At 43.4% G+C, this 25,922-nt stretch overlaps 1 protein-coding gene across 2 annotated transcripts in view; it reads left to right on the top strand.

Moving 5' to 3' along the window:
- LOC146798005 (mitogen-activated protein kinase kinase kinase kinase 5-like) overlaps positions 1–25,922 on the top strand; it is a 581,883-nt gene that overhangs the window by 340,853 nt on the left and 215,108 nt on the right. For both annotated transcript variants that reach the window (XM_085625240.1, XM_085625239.1), the window contains 3 exons: positions 39–120; positions 7,810–7,929; positions 17,488–17,566. In XM_085625240.1, the coding sequence (XP_085481366.1) occupies positions 39–120; positions 7,810–7,929; positions 17,488–17,566 (281 nt within the window). The remainder of the gene's footprint in view (positions 1–38; positions 121–7,809; positions 7,930–17,487; positions 17,567–25,922) is intronic.

Below are 25,922 nucleotides of genomic sequence, written 5' to 3'. Positions count from 1 at the left end.
TGCTGTATTAATGACAGTTCTCTCTTTGTCCTCTGCAGGGCCACTGCATTTCATAACTTTATTAAAGTGACACTGACGAAGAATGCAAAGAAGAGACCCAGTGCTGCTAAAATGCTGAATGTAAGTGAAGGTTTGGAGTATGGTCTGAGGAAGGCTTCACTTTTCTACAAGAGAAAGGTACACAAATTCCAACAGGCAGTGTTTCATTTGTGAAACAAAAAAGTGCAGCAGACCAATGTGTTTTTTAGCTGCCCACAACAGGTGCTTCAGAATACTAAATACATTACTTCATTCCATCTCCTATCTCTTTCTTCCAAGATTCTCACCTCCTGTCTCCCTAACTCACTGTTGATGGTTGTCTTTCATCTCTGCTTTCTCGATGTGATATTGTTTTCCTCTCCCCCTTCTTTCTCCCTTATCTGCTTTTCTCTATCTCTTACTATGGTTCAAAATCTGATAATTAAAAATATCCCCCGCCCCCAATAATAAGTGCTCGCGCCCACCACCTGTAACCACCAGCACAAATTTAGCACTGCCACTAGTGGTGCCTTTTGTGGCATCTGACAACGACATCAAGCGCCTGATTTGGCTGCTAGGGGCAACAAGTGAAACTCTTGGTAGTTTTCAACCTTTGCCCATTCTGGTCAATGACGTTCAGCTTTGAGAACTGTGAGGTTTGGAATAACATTCCATGTCATTGGACAGAGGCACACCCACAGTTTAAAAATGGAGGGCTGGGGGGGCAAAGCTACATGACATCAGATCTACGTCAAGTTTTGACAGGGTAAATTCAGGAACTGCCAGTTAATGATTATTGCAATTTCACAATGTAAATTCCCAATTTTCAAGTGCGCGTTTTTGGAAGGTCAGCTATCTCAACTTTGATGTGCCTTTAGCCCCAGCAGAAAATAGTGATATAAAAGGGCATTTGCGGGCAGATCCTGGCAATGCCTAGCTCTATTTGTGAAAGTCTAAAACATGTTTATTACACACAAAAAAGAAAAATAGTGATGTCACAGTGCAAAGAGACAGAGCTTTTCTTCCCAAAGCAGTTACACATCTAATAATAACTCCTATACAAATTTCCCCAACCTTTATACATTTTCTTCACATGGGCAGTCAAAGAAGGCTGCACATTACAGAAACCAAAACGTTAGATGATGAGAAGTAGCAAAAAAATGGCTTTGCAATTATAAAACTGCAAAAGACAATGAGAAAGGCTCAACAGTGTGAAGATCTCAGACACTGAGAAAGCTTGATTGAATATTCTTGCCTTGCAATGACAACCACAAAACAAGCCTAAGAAGTGAGAGAATTTAAAACTGTAAATATTGCATGGTCATGCAAAACTGCTGCAGGTTAAACAACATGGGCCCACATGCATCAAAGCAAAAACCGGTCGCAAACAGGCAGATTCTCAGAATCTGCCCCTTTGCGACTGGTATTTTTGTATTTGGGATGCATCATCCCAAATGCAAAAATCGCAATTTAAGTAATCTCTAAATTGCGATTACTTAAATTGCGATTGCATTAAAGTAAAAATATTAGCGATTTCGCTAATAGGGGGAGCAAATTACCATGAAGTTGAACTTCATGGTAATTTGCAAAAACTTTGAAAGATGCACTAAAGTGCATTTTTCAAAGTTCCATTTTACACACGCACATGCCCTTGGGGCATGTGTGTGTGCAAGATGTACTCATATGCAGATTTCAGGGGTGCAACAGGGTGTCCTGTTGACACCCTGGCACCCTTGAAATTGCATGAGCAATTTGCGAATCTCTAATTGAGAATCGCAAATTGAGAAAGTCTTCCCATTCATTCCTATGGGCCTCTAGGTCCATAGGAATGAATGGGGAGGTATTCCTTAATTGCGACTCACAATTTGCGAGTCGCAATTAAGGAATGTTTACAAATCGCTATTTTGTAAGCGATTTCTACATGCATAGCCTTTTGCTATTCCTTATTAGCGAATCCTTATTTTTCGCTAATAAGGAATCGCAAATGGCATTTTTGATGCATGTGCCTGTTGGTGTTAATTATTTGTTGTATATTTCAGCATAAACCACATGAATTCACACTGAGAAGATCATAAACAGAATTGAAGGGGGGTTCATCCCAGTTTCTATGAAGGGAAAGCAAAATAGGCTGTGTGAGTGACAAAGCTGTGTCCTTGTGAGGCAGTAAAGAGCCCATGGACAGAAAAGAAGGACACGATCTGCCTTGAGTGAGCATGTGGCCAAAATTGGCAGCTGCTAGAAATTGGGTCCTGGTTGACTGGGGTGTGAGCCCTGGTCAAGCAGCAACCGCATTCCTAGTCAGGGTAAGGCACAAGCGTAACCTCAAATTAACCTGTGCTCAACCACCTGCTAGCTTGGCTCAGAGCAGTCAGGCTTAACTTAGAGGCATTGTGTAAAGTATTTATGCAACACTTCAAACAGTGAAACATTGACAACACCACACAAAAAGGATTCCACATCAACTCAGAGCTTCCTTCAATAAAACAAGACCAAAACGACCACATCCAATTAGTGGTAGGTCAAAATAGCGGTAAAAAGCACAAAGCACCTACTGTGGATATCTGGTCGCTCTGAACTGGAAGATAGTCACAGGTTCAGGCCAACTGTGATGGAGCTCGGGATGGCTTCAGGGAACCAGTTAGGCTAGCTGAACAAAATTCCTTAACATCTGGTTTGTGGAGCATTGCGTGAATCCGTGTTGAATATGCTTCATGCAGCCGAGGTGATGCGTCAGTTCCGAGGTGCAGCAAGTCTGCGGTGCGAGGTCCTGTTGCGTCGACATCGAGGATCCCGTCAACGGGGCTTGCAATGTAATGTCGAGGAAGCGGCATGTAGATGGTGAGATGCGTTGGTTGTGAAGTTCTGCGAGGCTGCGATGTGTAGTCCGGCGTCGTCATCAAGGCTGCAATTGACAAGAGATGTGAGGGCACGAGCCGAGGATGCATTGCACAATGGCGGTTCTGAAGGCGATGTGGACTGCGGTGGTGGTGTGAGTCTTTGCAACGGATCCAATCCAGTCAGCAGCAGAGATGCGTCAGTTCTGCTCAGGGTTGCGCTGGCAGCAGAGGAGAGGCATCAGTTTTGCTGGATCCACAGAGGCTGGCAAAGTACCTTAAGCCCACTTTAAAGGTCTAGGACGGGGGTAGCACCACTTGGCAGGGTGGACTCACAGATGGCAGCATCTAGGTGCAAATGCAAGGTGGTTGGAAGCCTGGTTTGTCCCTGAGGCGTCAGATCAGGAGACCAGCCAACTAGTCCTTGGAGTCACTCTGGGTTCTGGGTTCAAGAGGTGCAGATCCAGCCCTTCCCACCCAGGCAAGAGGGCAGCAGGCAGCAGGGGGGTGTGGCTTGGCCGACCAAGATTGCAGATGCTATCCTGTAGCACTCCACTAGCTAGCCCGACAATCGCCATCCATCTGAGCCATACAGCAGCCCATGCTGGTGCTCTAGCAACAGCGGTGCGTTTGGAGTCTCCCCTCAGGATTGGCACCCAAGGAATGGCAATGATTGTTGTAGCGGGGCCTGGCACCTGCCGTGAGTGGTGACCATGCTCAACATGGCAGCAGCAGAGGAAGCCGGAGCGAGGCGTGGGCCGCCTGGGTGCTGAGGGGGCTCGAATGGAGGTGAGCCTTTCAACATCGCACCACTTCTGTGGTGTCTTCGGCAGTAGCTTTCCCCTTGCTGTGAAATTGGGGCAAGGTGAGGTGAGCCTTCGAGGTGCAGTGCAGCTTACAAGAGTCGGGCCAAGAGTGAAGGTCCACTAGAAGGAGGAGGCCTCCCCCATCACAGAAGATATGAGTGGCATTGACGGTGCTGGCCCATGACCCACCCGGCTGGGAGCCCCTGCTGTGTCCTGTTAAGTGAGCCAAGGGAGGCCGGGACCGGTGACCTGTGTCCCAGGTCCCTGCTGCTGCACCACGCTGGAGGAGTGCCGGGCTGGTGGTTCAGGGGCGGCAGTGAGAGGGATGTGGGGACGACCGCGTGATCCCCCTGAGGTCCAATAAAGACTTCACGAGGTGAGAGGCGGCGCTGACGGGCAGGGTGAGCAGGTCACATAGATGGATTAATCCCCCCATGTGGCCCAGCCAGCTATCGAGCCTAACCTGGTGCGGTAGACCCAGCTGGACTTGGCTACGCTTTCCCCTCAGGCTGCAGCTTCGCTTTGGGCCTGCTGGGTCAACAGGGGGCAGTCCAGAGGGGAGCCCTTGCTTGCCATGCAACTGGCTGAAGAGTCAACAATCGAGGCGAGAGCCTCCCACCCCCAGGATGGAAAATGTACTATTCCAACTCCAATAACTTCAACAGTAAGGAAAGTGTTGGATTACGGAGCGGTAAAATTTACTATTCCCACTCCAGTCAGTGCAACAGTAGGGAAAAGGTTGGATTGCGGCGGGGTAACATTTACTATTCCCAGTCCAGTCAGTGTAACAGTAGGGAAAGTGTTGGATTGTGGAGGGGTAACATTTACTATTCCCACTCCAGTCAGTGCAACAGTAGGGAAAGTGTTGGATTGTGGAGGGGTAAAATGTACTATTCCCACTCAAGTCAGTGCAACATTAGAAACAAACACATTCTCTTCAACACAGTAAAATAGTTTCAAAAACGTAGTCAAGAAATACAAAAATGTAATAAACTAAATATGTTATGTTATGTTAATTTCATTTCATGAGCGCACGGTTACCCGAGGGTGTCCTGGCGCTGGCTACTGTCTATCTAAATTACAGAGTATGTATTGGCCTATGTGGCAACAGCCAGGTTTTCAGCCCCTTCCTAAATGTCAGCAGCTCCGTGGTGCTCCTGAGGTGAAAAGGAAGCTCGTTCCATGCCCGAGCGGCGCAAGTGACAAAGCTTCTACCACCCCAGCTAGCTTTTTTTAGCTAGAGGTATAACTTCTTTAGCTTCAGCAGAACGAAGAGCTCTTCTGGGGATGTACCATTGGAAGCGCCGTTACAAGTAGTCTGGGCCTGTTCCGTGAAGGGCTTTGAAAACCGTACACAGGGATTTTAAATGAACCTGTTGTTTCACCGGGAGCCAATGTAGCCTTTTCATTTCTTTTTTAACAGAAACAAATTTAGGTGTCCCAGTCAGCAGTCTGGTTGCTGCATTTTGTACTAGTTGAAGCTTGTTTAGGTGTTTCCTTTGAATATTAAGGTGTATTCTTTTGAATATTAAATACATATTACAATGTTAAATACATAACATAAATAATGACAAATATTATTATAAATAAAATGCAAGGATATTTTTCATTTAAATAAATAATTTTATTTAAAAATTATTTAACAAAAATAATTGTTAAATATTTTTATTTTAGTTACTTCCCACCCTATAATCCTACAAACTCACAACCCACACCTAAAACTTATCATAAAAAACGAATTATTTACACTATTAACATAAATATTTATCAATAAACTAGCTATCATTAATTACAAAATAATTATTAGCTAATTATAACTAATTTGCTTCCCACAAAATACCCCCACAATACGCACAACACGCTCCTAAAATTTAACCTAGCAAAAAAGTCATTACGCAATTAACATAATTAGTACTTAACCAAAATTGATTTACTTCTCACCCAATACTCCTACAAAACCCACTACCCACACCTAAAATGTGACGACAAAAAAAATTGCACAATTACCATAATTAGTTATCAATTAAATAATTATTATTAATTAAAAATGAAATATTAACTACTCATATTTAATTTACTTCCGACCCTGTACCCCTATAAACCCCACAACCAGCACCTAAACAAAAAAATTAAAAATTAAAAATTATGCAATTAATTATCAACTAAATGATTATTATTAATTAACAACTAATTACAAATTCATTAGAATTAATTTACTTCCCACCCCGTACTCCTACAAACCCCACAAACGCACATAAAATAAAAAAATATGAATTACACCATTAACATAATTATCAATTAAATGATTAATTTTATTTAGCAAATAATTATACATTAATAGGAATTCATTTACTTCCCACCCTGTACTCCTATAAAACCCACAATCCACACAGAAAAACAATATATATTTGCACAGTTAACATAATTTATTATCAATTAAATAAGTAATATTAATTAACAAGCTAATTGTTTGGTAATTAAAATCAAACTACTTCCCACCCAGTAACCCTGTAAACCTCAAAACCCCAACCCTAAAATGTAAATAAAATAAAAAATAGTGCACAATTGACATAATTAATTATCAATTAAAAAAATATTCATTAAAAATGAATTATTCATTTATCATAACTAAATTACTTCCCACCCTGTACCCATGTAAACCCACAACCCACTACGATACTAAAAATTACAACAGATATTTAAATTAAATTTAATAACTATATTAAAAAATATAAACAATATTCATACAAAAACATGGCATCGTATACATATAACTAAAATACATAACAATAATTAAAAATCAATATTATAAACAACAATATTTTTGTAAACAATAGTATAAACTTCGAGATTTTTAAAATCTATATTGCCTACCTTAAAATCGATATTCTTGACAACTATATTCTTGCAGACTGTATTTCCATATCACAATATTTTGGACACCTTATTTTAGTAGAACAATATTTAAATTTAGATATTTTCTCCGAATACCCTTGCTGGCGATAAAAGACAGACAAATACATAAAATGGACGAGTGGAACAGGGAATGTTCAAGTACCAAGACATCTGTGGCGCTCTCTTGGTGCACCTTTACCTGGCCTGCAGTAAACGCTTATCTCTGCATTGAGTCATCTGGTCTGCTCCTACAGTGCTACTCTAACTTTTTTTTTTGTTGCAGTTGCACTATAACACCCATGGTTTAGACAAAGCCAGGTCTTCCAAAATCAGTGCTTATCATGATCTGTGCTAAAAACTCCTAACCCACCATTGAGACATCTGCAGATCTTTGACAAAGCATCTCTGCCTGATTTGCATGACACTCTGGAATCACATGCTTGAGATATAGACCTCACTCAAAATGCTCCTCTATCACAAAGCACGCCTGTCCCCAGGCCTCTAACATGCATAACTATCCCAGAATTGAGAAATTCACAGTAGTCTCACGTCCAGACTTGTACCATTTAGCAGTTTTTCAGTGCTAAGAAATCCACATAGATCAGAGAATACTCCTCTCTCCTTGCTTACTATGTGCATAGGAAAGCCAATGCTGAGAAACACAAAACACTATTACATTGGCTGAATGCATGTTATTGAGAATTTGAAATATTCCCTTTACCCTTTGGAGATAGTTTAGGGGTCCATAGTACATTCTGCAGAGATCTGTGTAACCTGCACATTGTCAGCCTCAAAATACTTATAAAGGGTGTATTGCATGTACATCCACTCTTTGTGTTTCTCTGCATGTTAGAGACAGAGAACAAAATATCAGGGTACTAAAGGGCACATGTCAAAGGTGTCCCACCCACACTGTTCACACTCCACCACCCCAGTGGTTGCACCTGTGGTGTAGATTGTGAAAAATGATGGTGCCTAACATTACACTGCATTGTGTCTGGCATGATAAAATTGTGTCTAGGGTTATAGTCCATTGTGTTTGGCATGTCACATCATGACATCTGGACGTATCCTACATGGGTAGTGCTTTGGCTAACATAAGCCTTATTGGTTTGAACTCGTCTCACATTGTCTAGCGCGCTACTCATGGTGTCTACAGTCTATCATATATCCCACTGGTGCTGGGTGTGATTCTTTTTGATCTCCAGGATCCATATTCTTCTGCTCTCTTCTTATGTTGCTGCTTTTTCTTTCAGCACCAATTTGTAGCTCAGTCCGGCCTAAGCCGAGCTTTGGCCCATGAACTTCTGGACAAACTCCGAAACCCAGAGAAGCACTCAAGATACCTTGACACAGAGGAGGAGGAGGAACTAGATGTGAGTAGAAAGGACATGACTGAAGACATGGTGGGAAGAGGTTGGGGTGATGGGGATGTATACAGATAAAGAAAGGGAGAGTAACTGGGAATGATGGCACTATAAAAGAGCTGATGGATTTAATGAAGGGTGTACCACCTTTAGGCAATTCAAACTTGCACATCTAGTTCTCCCCATCTCCCCTCATCTGAGGTTCAGGGACATTCTTACCACTTCTCCTGCTTACCTGTGTCTACTAGTGTTTAAGGAGCAGCCTTGCTCTGGTTTAAATTATCTCTGACGAACTGTACTTAAAAAGTGGGTCCCTTTTCTTGTGCACCAAGCTCTGTCAACTGTGGGTGCCAAAAGGGTCACCTCTTCAACATATTTTTTAAACTGTTATCTGACATGAGAAGCTTATAATCTCAGCCTCCTTTTGTACACAGACAACCACAGGTCCACCTCAGGCTATGAGAAGGATCGAGGAAATGGTATTGGGTAGCCAATAGTTTGAAAGTCGTCTAGGCTCAAATTCTGCTCATCAAACTCAACAAGAATACTAAGATACAACTCTTGAGGTCCATAGACACTCACCAACTCATTCCTCTCTACACAATAAATTATATACCATGTGGACCTATACAGAGGGTTCGCAACAATTGGGACTTTATCATACTTTCATCACTGACCTGTTCTTTGCATCCTAATGAATGCAACCTTCATAACCCTTGCTATCACCCCCCCACACATAGCTCCAGATAAACTCCCCACCCTGGAACAGCCACTCAAATGTTCCTTTGAACCTCGTATGCCCACTTTGAGTCCAGTTTATAACTATTCTTTCTATGCTGAGCTCCTAACAAAGAACATTTAAATGTCAATGAGTTCAGAAACATGCAGCATGATTCATATTTTAAGTCAGCTGTTAGGTAACATGACTTTCCTTTATTGACCCATGAAAATGAGAGATTTTAATTTCTGATCATGTGGATAGAGACTTTCCTGTACTACGACCCATGCAGACACCTGAGATCTGCCTCCTAGCACCTAATCTGTGTCCATTCCTACAGATATCTAACCTTTAGTATAGGATCACTGCATGCCCACAGATCAATACTTCTGAAAGCCTTTACCAGCAAATCAAATTTACCAATATACAATAGACATTGATAAGACACAGGTGACAACCCACTTAAGCAGAATTCAGAAGATAGCAAATCCATCCTAACGACAGCTGATAACGCAGGATAAACCTATGAAGGGTAAAAAGACAACCCCAATACACGTCTCATGGTGACACCCCTGGAAGACTGTTGAAAATGATGTTGTCAAAGGTGAGTGGCCTATAATTGTAGCAGTCAACATCACTCTTGAACATCCATATTAGTAAATATACAGTAAAAAGGGTAGCCACATTACAAATGTCCCATGGTGACACTCATGGAAGTCTCTGAAAGACAATTTAGTCATAAAATAACTGGCCTTTAAATGTACCAGGCAATATCACTCTTGCATAGTCATAAGCAGTAGAAATTGCCTGATAAATCCATTTGCTAACAGAGGATGGCTTTTTCCCAATAATAATTGGCCTATTACAGAATAAATAAAATAGATTGAGGAAATGCATAAATGTAAATGTAAATGTTGTAGACTTGTAAAGCGCACAGCTGCCCCAGCAACAGGGCGTCCCGGCGCTGTAGAGGCACCTGGATTTAGAAAAATAAAACTGAACACTCACTGCAAGATACTACTGATGTAAATTCAGGTCAAAACAGCACACCTGGCCCAAGAATTACCTTGACTTGAAAAACTCTAAAGTAAACATTTGTGAATTACCAAGGCACCTATCTAACATTGTTTAAGGGCTAAGGCGACTTTGTCCATATAGAAGCCATTTGCTTGCAGAAATATCTTCTAGGGGCTCAATATACATAACATTCACGGCCGTGATTACCAAAAGTAGATCCCAGGAGGTGACTAGTGAGGAATTAAATTAGAGACCTATATTCAAAACTGTGCAGTGGCTGAGAACCATCCGTGTGAGACATTCCAGTCAATTACTTCTTTCATGCACAGATAGGTGCAACCACATCCTGGAGGAAAGTTTCACATATCTTTGCAGGACCTGTTCCCAATTAGCTGCAAGACAAATCGGTAAAGATGGCTTGCCACTGACATGTGGAGCTGCATGGTCACTCTTCTCTCTGTCTCATATAGAAAAGAGTAAGGGGTGGACTTGGACTAGTGTAGTCATACAGTGGAATTTAGACCACCCAAAATAATAATAATTAAATCTCAAAAACTTGAATATAAAACACCAGATAAAAACCATGCTAAATAGAGACATACATTTGGAGTAGATAAACATTGTGAGAACAGTAAAGCCGGACGCACTTGTCTAAAGTTCAACGTCAACAAAAGTGGGTGGATAAATTTATAGCAAATTGGGTTAAATCTAGGACAAATAAAAACAATGTACAAAGTATCTGGAATGGAAACCATGTCACAAGTACATACAAGAAGCCCAGAAGCTTTATGCCACCCATTAGTAGCAGATGCAAAAAGAACAGATGATGGACGGAATGCTGAACAAATCAAACATTTACCCTTAGTCACAGATCTGGGTAAAAGCCATTGTTTTCTTGCACACCACGCCATTTCAGTTTAGACCTAGCCATATGCAAATCAGTCTTGACTCTGCTTTCCATGGAAACAGTCTAGCCCGAACTGCCAGTCCAGTTCCTACCTGAACCAGAAACTAGCATCCTGGGACAGGTTTCGGGGTATCACCCCTCATCAGCCAGGACCAGTTTGTATCTGGAGGTGTAGCGAGCACGGCACCCATGTCTGGGCATACCCTTCCCACTTAGGATGACAAATGCAAAAAGAACAGCTGATGGCCAGAATGCTGAACAAATCGAACATTCCTGGTCCAGGGCTCACTGTGCCCCTGGATTCAAGGTAGCCCGGCTGATGAAGTATTCCCTACTCAGCCTACTCTTTGGGCCATTAGGCCCTACCCTATTGCGGGGAACAGGATGGGATCTTCAAAAGTGGGGTCGATTGACATCCCTAAGAGGGGGGTATTAAGTGCATCGTAAGGGACATTTAATTGCATGTCTATGTCATGCAACCCACTCTCCACTTTCTCTACAATTCAAGAAAAATGACCCAAAGTCCCCCCCAGCTTTCCCACCATCTCTTACAAATTAGTCAAACATACATTAAGCGCTTCAAAGGATACAGAAATTTTCATGTCCAGACATTGTGATAGTCCATGACAATTACATGATTGCATAGAGACAGCCTCTGACAAATTTGACTTCTTGCTCTTTTTCCCAAGTTTGCTTTCTGGGATGAGCTGGCTGGAGGATACAGGAATCCTATTTCTTGTCCTTCCACTTGTTTTTGTAGGTCTGTCCGGTGTGGTGCTGGGTACAATGCATACATTTTTTGAAGCCCCACAGCACCCACCCTATCAGATAACTCAGCATTACTGGTTGGAGAGACCTGGATAAACATGGCAAGTGGCAAGGCCTCTACTTGAGCAGATACAGAATTAACCTCAGAGCGATTAAGAGCCAATTGATTTTCAACAATGATAATTTCTTGTGATAGAACACCCACAGCATTACTGAGGAAAGTTAGTGTTGAGTTCTGTGAATGTATTGAAAAATAAGGGGGGCACCCAATATTCCAAACGCATCTGGGTGAAAGAACTAACAAAAAACAAAATGATGCGACGGAACAGATCAAAAAGATATTTCTTTCACAACATGAAGGATACCATAAATTACTCCTTCACAAAAAATTACTTGTATGTTGAAATAAATCATCCATTGGTTATATCATTGTTCGGACACAGTTTCGCTCGATAAATCTCTTTTTATCCACATATCAAGACAATTTCAAATATTCATCTCATACAAAATTGAATAAGCAACAATCCATTACTCAAAAAAACATACAAAACAAAGGACATTTAGTCAATTCCTTATTCCCCTACAAACAATATATATATAATGGATGCAACCATTATTATCATAAGCATTCCATAGCATTAGAGTCGCCCCATGGGACAGTACTGGGGAGAGGAAAACGGTTTTACCCCCCGATATAACTTATTGGTACTGTCTATATCTCAATTCGATCAAAAGTTTAAATTCTTCCGGGGCTCTTAATACAAAACAATAGTCTGTGGCCTCATTTCGACCACGTTCGCTGACTCCCCTTTCCTCTTCCACTCACACTGCCAAAAATACAGAATATATCATGAATAAAGCAGATAAAAACTACACAAATCATTCACCCTGTTCGACAAAGAGTCAAAAGCAGATGTAAAGGGATGGCCCGGCCTCCCCTGGTCTCTGACAGGCACAGATGGGCCCACTCTTGGCCTGGTCTTTGCCTGGGCATGTCCCACATACATCCCATGCCTCGGAATGTATGCGGGCCTTTTTAAGCACCTGGCCCGTGCGGTGATGCCCACCCTGCCTCCTCACTCAGGGCTCTCTGGGGAGTGTAGTCAGCGTCTCCACAAACAGCAACAGGCACGCAAAAATGTCATATATGACCGAAAAGCAGACCTGATTTTGATTGCCACCAAAAATGAGAAATAACTGGCACTTTTCTACATTATTTGATAGAGCAGCTGGAACTTGGCTATATAAGCTCAACATGTAGTTATCCACAGGTAGACATTCAAAGTAGCAAACAACCTTTTGATAGCCACTTCAACTGTTTTCTGGTTGAGTCTACTGAGATTGTAGTCTGGATTGTGTCCTCAATATTGAGGTACGAGAATATTATAACCAAAATATGGAGGAGGTAGGTGCATATAGGTGTGTATAGAATTACTATTCTTAGCTCCACATCTATGTACTTCCAAGATGTATATTGTCAAGGTACATATATGCGGAGTTGAATATGGAACAGAAAACTTATCTGTTGATACCTTCGCCCTCGATATTTTGGTCATGATATTCTTCTAATGCAATATTCTGTACCTACACCAATCTGCTAAAAAGGCTTCTTTGAATGAGACTGTAGTTTGAGAGGACTAAATTGCCAGGAATTCATATATTTTAACCACATACTGAAAGTCAGCTACAAATCTCTAAGAGTTGTTACCGGTCAAGATCAGAAGCTTGAAAGGGAAAAGACTCATTTTCTGAGATGCAGCATCCTATGTGTTAATTTTCAGAGTTTCAACATATTCACCATGGCACAGTGCCTAAGTAATCTGATGCTGTGCTTCATGAGCTTGAGACTTACACCCATCTGACTTTCTTGGGGGTGAGTCATGACCTGCTCATTTTTCCTGACTACAAAAACCACATTTTAGCTGATCATCTGCTGTGGATCCAACTTGAAAATTACATGTTACTGTGGTTGATAGGAGTTATTAAAGCCCTCTGGATAATCAACTGATCCAGAGGAGCAACAGCCTCAGAGAACTTATGGCGATGCCAATGAGAAGCATGGTCAAACTAGAGACTGATCCTACCATTTGGGACAACTACTAAATATGCGGTGAAGATATATTTGGCCACTTTTCCATTTTAAATAGCATATTGGCATTTCTTCTGCCATCACTAGATTGTCAAACTGACCTACAGTCAGGGCACCTGAAAGATGAAGCCTACCTCGAGGGGTCACTGCTTTTCCTTGGCAATCCAAAAGTTGCCCATACAGTAACATTGCCATATTTTTCCAATTTGTTTTGAGCAGTAAAACAAATCGTTTTATTCCCCTCTTCCAAGTGGATGCCCTTCATCCATACTTCTCATTTTCCTGCCGTTAAACCTATAGAGCTCAAACTTATTCACAAAGGTAAATTGACACGTGTAAATTTACTCACGTGTAAATCTTTTATTTCACCTGGAAGTAACCTTATACTATTTTTCTACTTTTCACCATTTCCAAATGTAAAGTTAATCTTAGGAGAAAACCTATATGGGTTTACCCCCAAGAAGAACCTCCTGCACCAGGTTTAACAGTGTAAATCTACTGCTATAACATTTTACATGTAAATGGAGACCTGTGCCACTGTGGCAAAGATCTCCCTATGAGAAAGTATAAGGAAAATTATTAACGTATAATGTTTAAATAGATACTAAATGTAACATAATAATGGAAAATAATTGCCTATATGTATTTTAAAGCTAGAATTAATACAATAAAAACTTACAGCACATTGATATAAATGTGTATTAAATAATGAGTTAATCAATATATAAATATTTAATGTTTAAAGAATAGTTGAACATCGCACTTATAGTAAAAATGTGTATTCCTGTTTAATATATACACTACAATAAAAGGCTAGTTTCAACACCTTTTGTACGGCTGCTTTCAGCACCCCGTCTACCATTGCCTTCAGAGAAGTTCTGCATTCAGCCTGAGACATTCTATAAATAGCAGATGCATGAGGACACTCACTAGATTTTGCAGGATGCCCTAATGCCCAAACATTATATATTAAACTGATGAAAGTGGGCCCTACACACACAACAGGAGAATGAGAACCAGCAAGTTCAGTATGGGCACAACCAAAGAGAATAATAAGGGCCCTATTCACAAACTGCTTTTGTAGTACATGAAGTAGGACTACAGTTTTACTGCTCAAGTACTACAAAATGCTATTTACTACCTCCTCCACCCCTATCTTTTCTGTACCAAAATCTTAGTCACGTGTGTGGAGATTTCTGCACACGCAGGTCTACCTTTTGGTTGTAAATGTGGGAGGGGCGGGGTGTGGTTGGAAAATTGTCAATACTTGCACCTAAATGAGAGGGGTTTAGGAAGGGGGTAAAAGGCATTTAGGGGCAGACATTCAAGTAGAAACACCTACCCACAAATGAGTAACTACACTACTAATCACAAACTACACTTAAAATCACAAAGCTTTCTATAAGAATAATTACTTGCTAGTGTAAAGAGTTTCATCAGTGTCAGAAATAGTTTTGTCAGTTTCGTATCTGCATATATTTGCACAGGATAAGAAATGCATCTCACATGTGAAAGAAAAGCAATAGGTGTGTGTACAATAGCCAACAGCTTGGGTGTTTCGGTCTGGGGTTTTGTCAATGAAAGACTGTAAAAGGCTTGGAAATGAAAAATAATCGCATGACATAATGTCTGTTAGTTTCAACATGTAGGAAGCCACATCTAAGCAACTCAGACATGGTTGCGTGTGTCAAAGTGGGCACAGCCACACACATGGTGGACTAGACTCTGCATTTTAAAAACATAGGGGGCCATTATGAAGGTGGGCGGATCGCCACCACCCGACTGGCGATGGCGATCCGCCCGCCATAACTCCCCACCCGCCTGCCATTTACCCCCCGCCATATTACCATGGCGAGGGGTACCGCGGCGGACGGAAAGACCGTCCGCCGCTTTTCCGCCAGCAGGCAGGCCCTACCGGGCGGAAAAGGCCCACAATATGGTGGCAGTGCCTTGCAGGCACCACCATCCGTATTATGATGATTGCGGTGGGCATGCCTTTCCATGGCGGGGACACCGCCATAGAAAGGCATGCAGAGAATGACATTGGCACCCCTGGCTGGTGTCATTAGATCATTTGGCTTCCAACTCACCTCTTACGTTGATGACAATCAAATAGTACTATCACTGATGGAAGGGAGGGAAATGAAAACCGGGGCACGTTTCCATGACTGTATGGGGGCCATCTCGCACTGGATGGCCTCTAATTGGCTAAAACTGAACTCCACCAAGACCGAGGTCATAAAGTTTGGCAACAATCCACGTGTGTGTACACCGGACTGGTGGCCAGAAGATCTTGGTGTATGCCCCCCACAAGGAAAGCAAAAAACCTGGGGGTACTGCTGGACAATAGGTTCACCATGAGTGACCAAATAAGCATGGTGATCTCAGCTTGTTTTCTAGTCCTGAGGATTATAATGAAAATTAAGTTCTTCCTGTCTGAAAATAGCCTCAAGACAGTGATTACGGCTCTTATAATGTCGCGTCTGGATTACTGCAATGGACTCTACTCCAACGCTCAAAAGCAGCACAATAATCGGCTCAACTAGCCCAAAATGCAGCGGCAAGAGTGCTGTCAGGTACCCCTAATTTTGTTTCCGTGAGAAAGGAGCTAAGGCAACTTAACTGGCTCCCGGTGAAACAAAGAGTTTGCTTCAAGGCACCGTGTTTAAGGCCATTAATGGAGCAGGACCCGACTTCCTTAGGCGTAAATTCCTCTGGTATGTCCGGGGGAGAATTCTACACTCCTCAGGAGCCAAATACGTTCAAGTCCCCCCATTTAAAAGAGTCAACTGGAGAGGTAGGAGTTTCATTAACTGTGCCTCCAGAGCTTGGAACGAGCTTCCCCTCTATCTTAGGAGTGCCCCGGATCTCCTCTCCTTTAGGAAAGGGTTAAAGACCTGGCTCTTTGCGCAGTAGCATACTTTCTATTACCCCAGCAACCTGTGCTAGCGCCAGGACACCCCAGGGTAACCGTGCGCTCTACAAATGCAACTAACATAACATAACATTGGGGGCCCATTGGGAGCCCCCGGGGGGATGGGGGTGGGGGGCTGCACTAAGGGGGTACTTATTGTACCCCCTTCATTGCCATACACAAGGTGGCAGGAACCGCGCGGTGCCTGTCACGTTGTGCATTGCAATGCACAGCATGCCTATTTAACATTGCGGCGGGTGCTGCTTTCGGCACCACCCGCCGCAATGTTAAATTCCAAAATGCGCCCGCCAGTGTGGCGGGCGCATCCTAATTGGCCTTGCGGGACCACCGCACCTCTGGTGGTCGGTCCCGTTTTCCGTTTTGGTGGCAGGCGACAAAGTCTGCCCGCCATCGTAATGGGGCCCATAATATGTTAGAACACCATGCAGTCAGCCCTAGTGGTCATATTTTTATGTATGTATACTTGCCAATAAACATAGTCCTACATTAAAGAGAAACTAGTAATATTAGGTCAAATACAGTAGAACTTGGTTTGTGAGGAGCAGCCCTTAAACAGTCTACTATAGAGGAAAAAGAGAGAAACAAGTAGAGGATGCTTATACGTTGGGGTCTGCAAGCAAATCGTGTTTCACTAGTTTAGACATTGAGGCAACTTATCTGAAACCTGGCAAAAGATAGGACCCCCAGTTTCACATCCAATGAGGAGTGCCAATGTAGTCGGTACCCTTAAAATGTGGAAATTCTATGGAATGGTGAGTTCTGGTCGAGAGGCATAACATTCCGTTCTATTAGCACTGTGCCCAATCCTATGATCAGACAATGGAAAGCGAAACAGAAGATTGGTTCATATGCATTATGGATCACTTACATGATGAGAAGCAATGTCCTCATCCAGACTAGTGTAGGTATGTGGCCATGGTCTAACATGTAAATGTCAAATAGAAAAAGTGAGAATGGTATTGTAAGAAGGATCTTTGTGTTCAAGCCAGCTTTATGCCTTAAAGCACGTCACACCGTGATACTTATTTCCTTAGTTAATATTGGGTAATGTGGCGGGCAATCCATTCACCTAAGTCCCATTTTCACCATTGCACTACAAGTAAACTTGTGGGTTTTTTTCTCTTTTATAACAGCTTTCTCCAGTGGCACCACGCAAGATCCAGTCCACTCACCGCCATGTGAGAGCCGAACGGACAGGCTCTGATAACAACTGTATGTATCCCTTGATGTTCGGTCACCCGTGCTTTGACTCCACAGGTGTGCTTCAAGGGTCTGAGAGGTGTGACCTGGAGAACCAAGAAAGTGGAAACGTGTGCCACTGAAATGCAGCTCACAGGAGCTGCTTCTTACACCAGCCTGAAGATATACTCCGATTTGTATGTCTCTACTACCTTTTCAAGGCCCATGGAGGCATTGTAGTTATCCAGCCCACAAGGGGCCTCCATTCGAAATTCGTCATATCTCTCACAAAAAGGAGCTAAATACTCTTGTTTTGAAGCTGCACACATGCAGGAACCTTTCCTTGGATTAAGAATCATTTCCACATTATTACCACGTTAAAGGCCCTCTAACTAAACTGTTTACTAGCCAGTGATTCAGTGCTCTTAGGTCATAACAGCATTATGAATTTACTTGGAGTACACATCCTTAACTGCGAACCATAATTATGGTAGTCTGAACCAAGTAGCATATAATCATTATCCAAATTGACAATTTCACTTTCTTGATGATAACTGGCCTCTACACATTGATCTTATTGCTCTCCTTGCCTTCCACTAAAATTGAAATCCTAAGAACTAAGATGAAGTCCTTGGCATAGCTTTTTTTTTTTAGGTAGTACCACATATTACCCTAATTTCTAACCTATTACCACCTTTGTTTATGAGGAGTAATTAGCTGACACACCATGTCCTGGTGAGAATTTTGATCTATTAGGTATTTGTCTTCACTTCGCCATCTTGTTGTTTATACTCTTCATGCCTAAATAAGATCTTCTAGTCTGGGACTTAATATACTAAGGCATATTCCAAAAACGAAATACAGTCAGCACTGTTCCTAATCAAAATATCTATATCTACTAGACACGAGGGAGATCCTAAATAAATAAAGTGTAGAGAAAATCTATCATTCAAATTACCCTGTCATGATCATGTAAACTTGCCATCCCTTAATTTTGCTTTAAAAAAAAAAATTGTTGAACATAAACAATATATTGTACGTCAACACCACTCTGCTAGACATTAATGTTACCAGAACCAAAATATTAAGTAATGTAAATAGTATAGCATTTCGAAATACCAGATTAAATTGATCTATAAACCTCTTAATTGTTCAAAAGGATTATTAAAGGTTGAGTGTCTCAAGGTAGGAATAAAATATTATATATGGGAGGACAATGAATATAAAAGTAAAAAGATGGAAGGGAAAGGAACTACTCACATTATGATAATAATCGTAATGTTGATATGACAAGTAGGATTCAGGAGGTACTGGGGAGTTGTGGGGATGGGCAAGCGTAGCTCACATGCTCCGCCGTTAGCACACATGATCTGCCCCATCTCCTACCATCGTTGCAGATTGGGTCAAGACATAGCCTCAGCAGGAAGCTACTGCGGAGATTCTTGTGAGACTCCCTCGATTTAAGCTATAGAAAGTGGGAGGCAGCTATATGTAGAAACAAAGAAACATCAGAGCCCAAATGAGCTCGTCCACTTGAGGATTGCTAGGTCAAACGTGAGCAACAAGAAAGGTCTCTGTGTGCTTTCATTTTGGGAACGGCTTTGCTACGTCGACAGAGGTGAGTGCTGCGTGCGGAGAGGAGTCGGGGTGGGGTAGCATTTCGCCTTGGATCTGTCACTTCTGGATGTGTGGCAAAAGTAGCAGCTGCTCTCGTTTTGTTAATTGCTTGCCAGAGTTGTGAAACCTATGAGCGCGTACCTCCCCCAATTTGACCCTCTTGTTTGTGCATTCGAGCAATAGCTGAGATGGACTTGGATTTTGATGGACTTGAGTTTCTGAGGCTAAACTTACGTTGGAAGCAATAGGGAAAGAAAAAAGAAATTCTGGATCAAATATGGCACAAAGCTCCTTAAAAATATGAGAAAGCAGCCTTTTAAAGTAGTGAATATAGCCAGATATTTGGACTCTTCTCCAACTTTGGCTCAGAGGGCAAATAGACGCGCCGCGCAAGCAAAATCAGGTACTGCTCAAGCTAACTGCAGACTTCAGTTGAGAATGGAGTCTAAGCTGCCAGCAAGTTCTGCAAGTTTAGAGGAGAATCCATTTAGTATCCAAGAGTGAAGTGTGATAGGGGCTGGAAACGTAACATCTCAGCAGGTTGCTGAATGCTCAATTGACATTTCTTTAAAGATCGAATATCGAGCTCGGAATAATGAGACGAGGATAGCTAGAGACAGATTTGAATCGGGTTAAAACAAAAGAATACCCCTTGTTTGTAAAGGGGAAATTAGCTGCTTCCATCCTCATGGCTTCATCTCAGTTCACCGCTGCAGGCGCTTCGCCAGTAGTGCAGACCCCCGCATATACGATAAGCTTGTGCTCTGTTCAGGTCAAGCTTGTTGCTTCGCATGCTTCACTACCCATGAGTGCAGTACTTAACAGTGGTATAAATGACCAGCTGCAATCTTAGACAGTGGTGGCCCTCCGACCCCTGGAAAAGCAGAGGCAACAGCAGCAGGATCAGCAACAGGAGTACAGGGGAAACGCAGGTAGCGGTGGACACAATGTCAAAGTATGCTCAACATTATTCTGTATTAGATACAGGAGTTCAAGGTCTCACAGGCAATCAAAATAGCAGTCTTGCCTGAGAGACTGTCTATAATTGAAGAAACTATGTTACAACTCCCAGAGAGACTGAAGGAGGCCGAGTTCAGAATTTATGGACTGGATATCAGGTCACTACTATGCAGGAAGAGGTCAGCCAGCTTTGAAAACAAAGTTCTTTTTTGGAAACTAAGATTGAGGAGCTTGAAAACCACTCACAACATACTAACTTGTGCATAGTAGGGGTGCCAGAGGGCAGTGAGGGTCAACAGGTTTCCAAATGATGGATTTATTTAGCAAGACTCATGTGCTGTCTGAACACTTGGGGGATCTAACCATAACAAGGGCCCATCAAACTCCAGCCCAACATCTTCCCAGCTTGAAATTTCCACGCACTATCCTGGTCAAATTTACAGATTAATGAGTAAAGGAACATATCTTGGCTAAAGCATTTTAAGAAAAAATTGTTGTCTTCCCCGGAGATAACCTCACTTTTGTATTTTCACAGATATGTCAGCACCAGCGGCTCCTCATCATAAAGCCTTAGTAAAAATGCTAGACTTGTTTAGGACTCAGGGTGCCCAAGCATCCATAGCACAAGTGTCTAAAATGAAGGTGCTGGGAAAAGGGAAATTATGTCCAGTTACTAGTCTTGTAGAGGCTCGACAGTTCCTTCGGAAAATCTCTAATCAATAATGAATGTTTTTGTTTCCGTGCAATGATGTTGATGGTCTATGGTCGGCGAGGGCGGGTGCTGCTGGGGGGTCACATGCGCACCAGAGTGCAACTCCATGGCTCCCCATATTGCTGCAAGAGCTGCAAGGGGGGTAACGTTGACATTCCTCCTTCGCAGGGACGGGGTTTTTTGTGGGTCACTTGTGTGGGTATTTTCAGGTTCGAGTCATGGGTAGAGGGAGCACTTGTCATTAAAATGAGCCGAATCGTAACAGGATTTGGAGTACTGTTGATCAGTGACATGAAAGCTGCGTTAGCTAGGAAAAGGGTATCTATATAATGGGGTTCAAGGTTAAGCTTATCTTTTGCAATGTCAATGGCATTGCAAATAGGCGTAATTTTGGGAGGCTGATAAGGTGGTTGACGTCTTTCTCCCTCAAGGTTTTATTTTTACAGGAGACTCATCTAAAGAACAATGACCCAGATATTTGTATCCGGAAGCAACATCCCTATGCATACTTTGATTGGACAGGGCTTGCAGTAAGGGGTTTGGCTACTTTTGGGGGGAAGAGGGTTGATTGACTGGTAAGCAAAGTAATCAGGGATCCACATGATAGGTGGACATGGCTTAAGGTAGTTGCTAATGAAACCCCTATGAATCTAGTCAACAACTGTGCCCTAGTTACCGATGACATAGGTCCATTACTGCAGATTTACAATATCGCTATGGGGGCCGCAGGACTGCTAATTCCAGGAGGGGATTTTAATTGTTTTCAGGATTTGGCATTAAATACATCCAATAAATCCAAGAAGCAATTAAACCCCCAAACTAAGAGAGTGGTTGATACTTTGAAGCAAGATTTTCAATGAATTGATCCATGGCGTTCTGATCATCCAGGCATTTTATAGTACACATTCTTATCATATCGTTTTCATACTGCTTCTCATTGGGATTTTTTTCTTATTTCCCAATCAATTAAAAGGGTTGGCTCGAATATTGAGCATAAATGCCTTCTCTGACAACTCGCTAGTCTCTTTCATGGTAATGTTGGAAACAATAAGGAGGGAAAAGCTTAGGTGGCAGCTTGATCGATCCCTACTCTCCAATCAAGAATGGCTTCTTGAAATGAGGAAATTAATTGTTCAATCAATCAATCAGGTTTTTTTTAAAGCGCACTACTCATCCGTGAGGGTCTCAAGATGCCGGTGGGGGGCTGTGCAGCTTTGGCTCAGCTGTTTCTGGAGGTGTGCAGGGTAGGGGAGCATCTGATGTTTACTGGGAGCTCGTTCCAGGCCTTGGCCGTGACATAGGAGAAAGCTCTTCCACCTGCTCTGGTTCTGCAGATACATGGGGTCTCTGCTAGGGCGAGGTCGGAGGAGCGTAGGTTTCTTTTGGGTACGTGGAATGAGAATCTTTCGTTGAGGTATTTGGGTCTGATGTTGTGGAGGTATTTGTATGCGTGAGGAAGCAGCTTGAAAGTCACTCTCTTCTCGACGGCGAGCCAGTGGAGGTCTCGCAGGTGCTGGGTCATGTGCTCATGTCGTGGAGTTGTGAGGACGAGTCTGGCTTCGGTGTTTTGGATGATCTGGAGTTTGTGTGGCAGGGATTTGTTGATACCGATGTAGAGGGCATTCCCATAGTCCAATCTGCTGGTTATGAGTGCATGGGTGGCGGTCTTTCTTACTTCAGGGGGGATCCACTTGAGGGTCTTCCGGAGGGGGTTAAAGCAGGTGGTGGCGATGGCGTTGATATGGCGAATCATGGTGAGGGAAAAGTCTAGAATGATGAGAGGTTCCAGGCGTGGTCCGTCGGGGTGAGTGGGTTTCCGAGGGCTGAGGGCCACCAGGTGTTGTCCCAGGTGGTGGGGGAGGGTCCGAGGACGAGGACCTCTGTCTTCTCCGAGTTGAGCTGTAGGCAACTGTTGCTTATCCAGGTGGCTACTTCTTTCATTTCCTCCTGGAAACCGAGTCTGGTGTCTTTGGGGTTCTTCGTGAGGAAGAGGATGAGCTGAGTTTCTTTGGCATAGGATACTATACTGAGCCCATGCTGTCTGACGATGGCTGCAAGGGGGGCCATTAAGATGTTGAAGAGCGTGGGGCTGAGTTAAGATCCTTGGGGTACTCCGCAGTTTATCTCTGTGGGTTCGGAGAGGAAGGGTGGGAGTCTGATCCTTTGGGTTCTGTCGGCGAGGAAGGACTGAAGCCAGTCGAGGGTGGTTCCCCGTATGCCGGCGTCCAGGTGTCTGGCTGCAAGAGTGCGGTGGGAGATGGTGTCAAAGGCTGCGGAGAGTTATTGCAGGATGAGGACTGTGGTGTGGCCCTGGTTGAGTAGCACACGGATGTCGTCGGTGGCGGTGATGAGGGTGGTTTAGGTGCTGTGGTTACTGCAGAACCCAGACTGGGAGGAGTCGAGGATGGCGTTCTCTTGTCAGCTGGGCATCTACGAATGTTTTATGACTTTGGCTGCAAAGGGAAGGAGAGAGATGGGTTGGTAGTTTTTCAGGTCCGTCGGGTCAGCTGAGGGTTTCTTGAGGAGGTGCTTGACCTCTGCCTGCTTCCAATCATCAGAAAAGATGCCGGATTCGAAGGAGGCGTTGATAGTGCACCGTAGTTTGGGTGCTATGGTGGTAGCGGTTCTGTGGAAGATGTGCAGCGGGCAGGGGTCCGTTGGGGCTCCTGAGTATGTGCTCTTCATGGTCGTGGTGGTATCTTCGGTGGTGACCTGTGTCCAGGTGGAGATGGTGGGCTGGCTATCAATGCAGAGGGGAGGGTGGTTTCTGGTGTCTGTTCGCTTAAGTAGAGGGCTTTGATTTTCAGGTTTAAGTTAGAGCCAAGCTTGTTGCAGAGGTCCTAGGACGGTGTGATGTCCGTGGCTTCACTGGGGGGTTTGGTGAACTGCTGGATGAGGTTGAAGAGTTCTTTTGAGTTGCTGGCATTGGTGAGGATTTTGTTCTGGATGAAGGTCCTCTTGGTCGCTCTGTTGAGTTGAGTATTCTGTTGTGGCGTTCTTGTAGGTGTCTGGTCCTCAGTGGGTTTGCTGCTTCTCCAGAATTTTTCAAGATGTCTGCCGGAGCGTCTGGCTTCTTGGAGGTCAGTGGTGAACCAGGTGGCCTTCCGAGGGTGTTGTTTGTCAGTGTGGCAGAGGGTGCCAGCTTGTCTGCACAGCTAGAGATCCAGCGATGTAGTTCCTTGGCTGCAGAGTTGGCGTCGGTCGTGGCAGAGGGGGGGTCGTAAATGAGGGTGGAGTTGAGGTGCTCCTCTGTGACCTTGCTCCAGTTCCTTTTTTGATGGGCGTGGGACAGGCTTGTGTATGGGGGTGGTGTTGAAGGAGAAGTGTACGCAGTGGTGGTCTGTCCAGAGGGGCTGCAAGGTGTGGATGAAGTGGACTTTGGTCCCTCCTGCGAAGATGGGGTCGAGGATGTCTCAGGCTTTGTGGGTGGGGGTGGTGATGAGGTGCTTCAATCCGAGGTTGGTGAGGTTGTCCAGTGGGGCTGTCAAGTCAGGGTCACTGATGTTGTCGAGGTGGAAGTTCAGGTCTCCGATGAGTATGTTGTGCATGGAGGCGATGGCGTGGGGCGCGATTAGGTCAGCGATGGAGGTGGCGAAAGAGGTGCGAGGCCCAGGGGGTCTGTAAGTGAGGGTGCCACGAAGTGTGGTTGTGGGGCTGGTCTGGATCTGGAAGTGGAGGTGGAGGTGTTGGAGAGGGAGTCGCTGGAGCTGCAGCTGGGGAGTCGGAGGGAGCTCTTGTTTGCAACGGCAAGCCCCCTCACGGGCTGTTGGGGCAGTCCTTCCTCTGGATCTTGTATCTGTCGGGAATGGCGGTGGCGATATCGGGCAGAGGCTATTTTCTTTTGTATAATTTATTTTCAGTGTGGGAAGCTTTTAAGGTCAGATTTCAGGGGCAGATTATTGCTTAGAAAGCTCGCCAAGATAAATTGCGTACATACCAAATAGTTGAATTGTAATTCGTAGTAGCTCAATCCCTTCAGAACAAGAATAGGCCTCTGAGTACAGAGCCTTCTTTAGAGAACCATCTTGAAAAGGCTAAACAAACTTTGAGAGATTTTCTTATAATGAAAGAAATCAATAGCTCTAAAGCATATCAGCAAAAGGTATATGTATACAACTTGTAAGCACGTTTTGGCCTGGTACCCGGCTTAAGCAAGATGCCGCGATAGTAAGGACATTTGCGAATCCAGACACCCAAAAATTAGTTACTGTGAAGGCTGATGTGTCCCTGGTTTTTCGGCAGCCTTATAGAACCCTGTATGAAACCAAATACTCAATCTCGCAATCTAGCTTGTGTCAGTATTTTCGATCCATAAAGCTACCTCACCTGTCAAATTCTGTGACCAATGAAATCACCACTAATATAACAGTGGCAGAGGTTCAGGAAGCTCTTGCAAAAATGGCAAATGGAAAGGTGTGTGGCAATGACAGTTTTCCGACATTTTATAAAGCATTTATAACTGACCTCGCATGTTTCCTAACTTATCTATTTCATTTTATTAAGGAGGGTGGCAAAGTTCCCTCTAATTTTAAGGAATTAACTATTGTTAGCTTCTTAAAAAAATATAAAAACCCTAGTAATGTTAATTCATATCAACCCATTAGTATATTGAATGCTGATTATATGATATTGATGAAAATATGGGCTATGCTTATTATTCCGGCTGCTCAGGCTTGAATCCACATAGATCAGAGTGGGTTTGTGGCCAACCCTTTTGATGGCTGCACACACTGTTTTCTTAATGTAGGCATTAGACTACTTCTCAGTTAATCAGATCAGTGCAGCAGTAAGGATGATTGATACAGAGAAAGCCTTTGATCTGGTTATCTGGGAGGCGCTGTTTTCCGGTCTAAAGAAGTTTGGTTTCCCCAATCAGTTTATCTCAATGCTGGAGACATTTTACCTAGGGGCTCAGGCAAAGATTTTTGTGAATTTCAGCCTCGTGGAAACAGCGGCAATCAATAGAGGAACCCGTCAGGGGTGTCCTCTAACCCCAATATTTTGTAAATTTTTCATTGAGCCTCTGGCTGTCAGGATTCGGAATAATGAAGCAATATGTGCTCCGGACTCCGGTATGCCTCAATTGAAGTTGTTTGCAGA

Source organism: Triturus cristatus, chromosome 9 (assembly GCF_964204655.1).
Source record: "Triturus cristatus chromosome 9, aTriCri1.1, whole genome shotgun sequence".
Lineage (NCBI taxonomy): Eukaryota > Metazoa > Chordata > Amphibia > Caudata > Salamandridae > Triturus > Triturus cristatus.
Note: the sequence above shows the minus strand (reverse complement) of the source record. Positions and strands in the feature narration are given on the sequence as shown.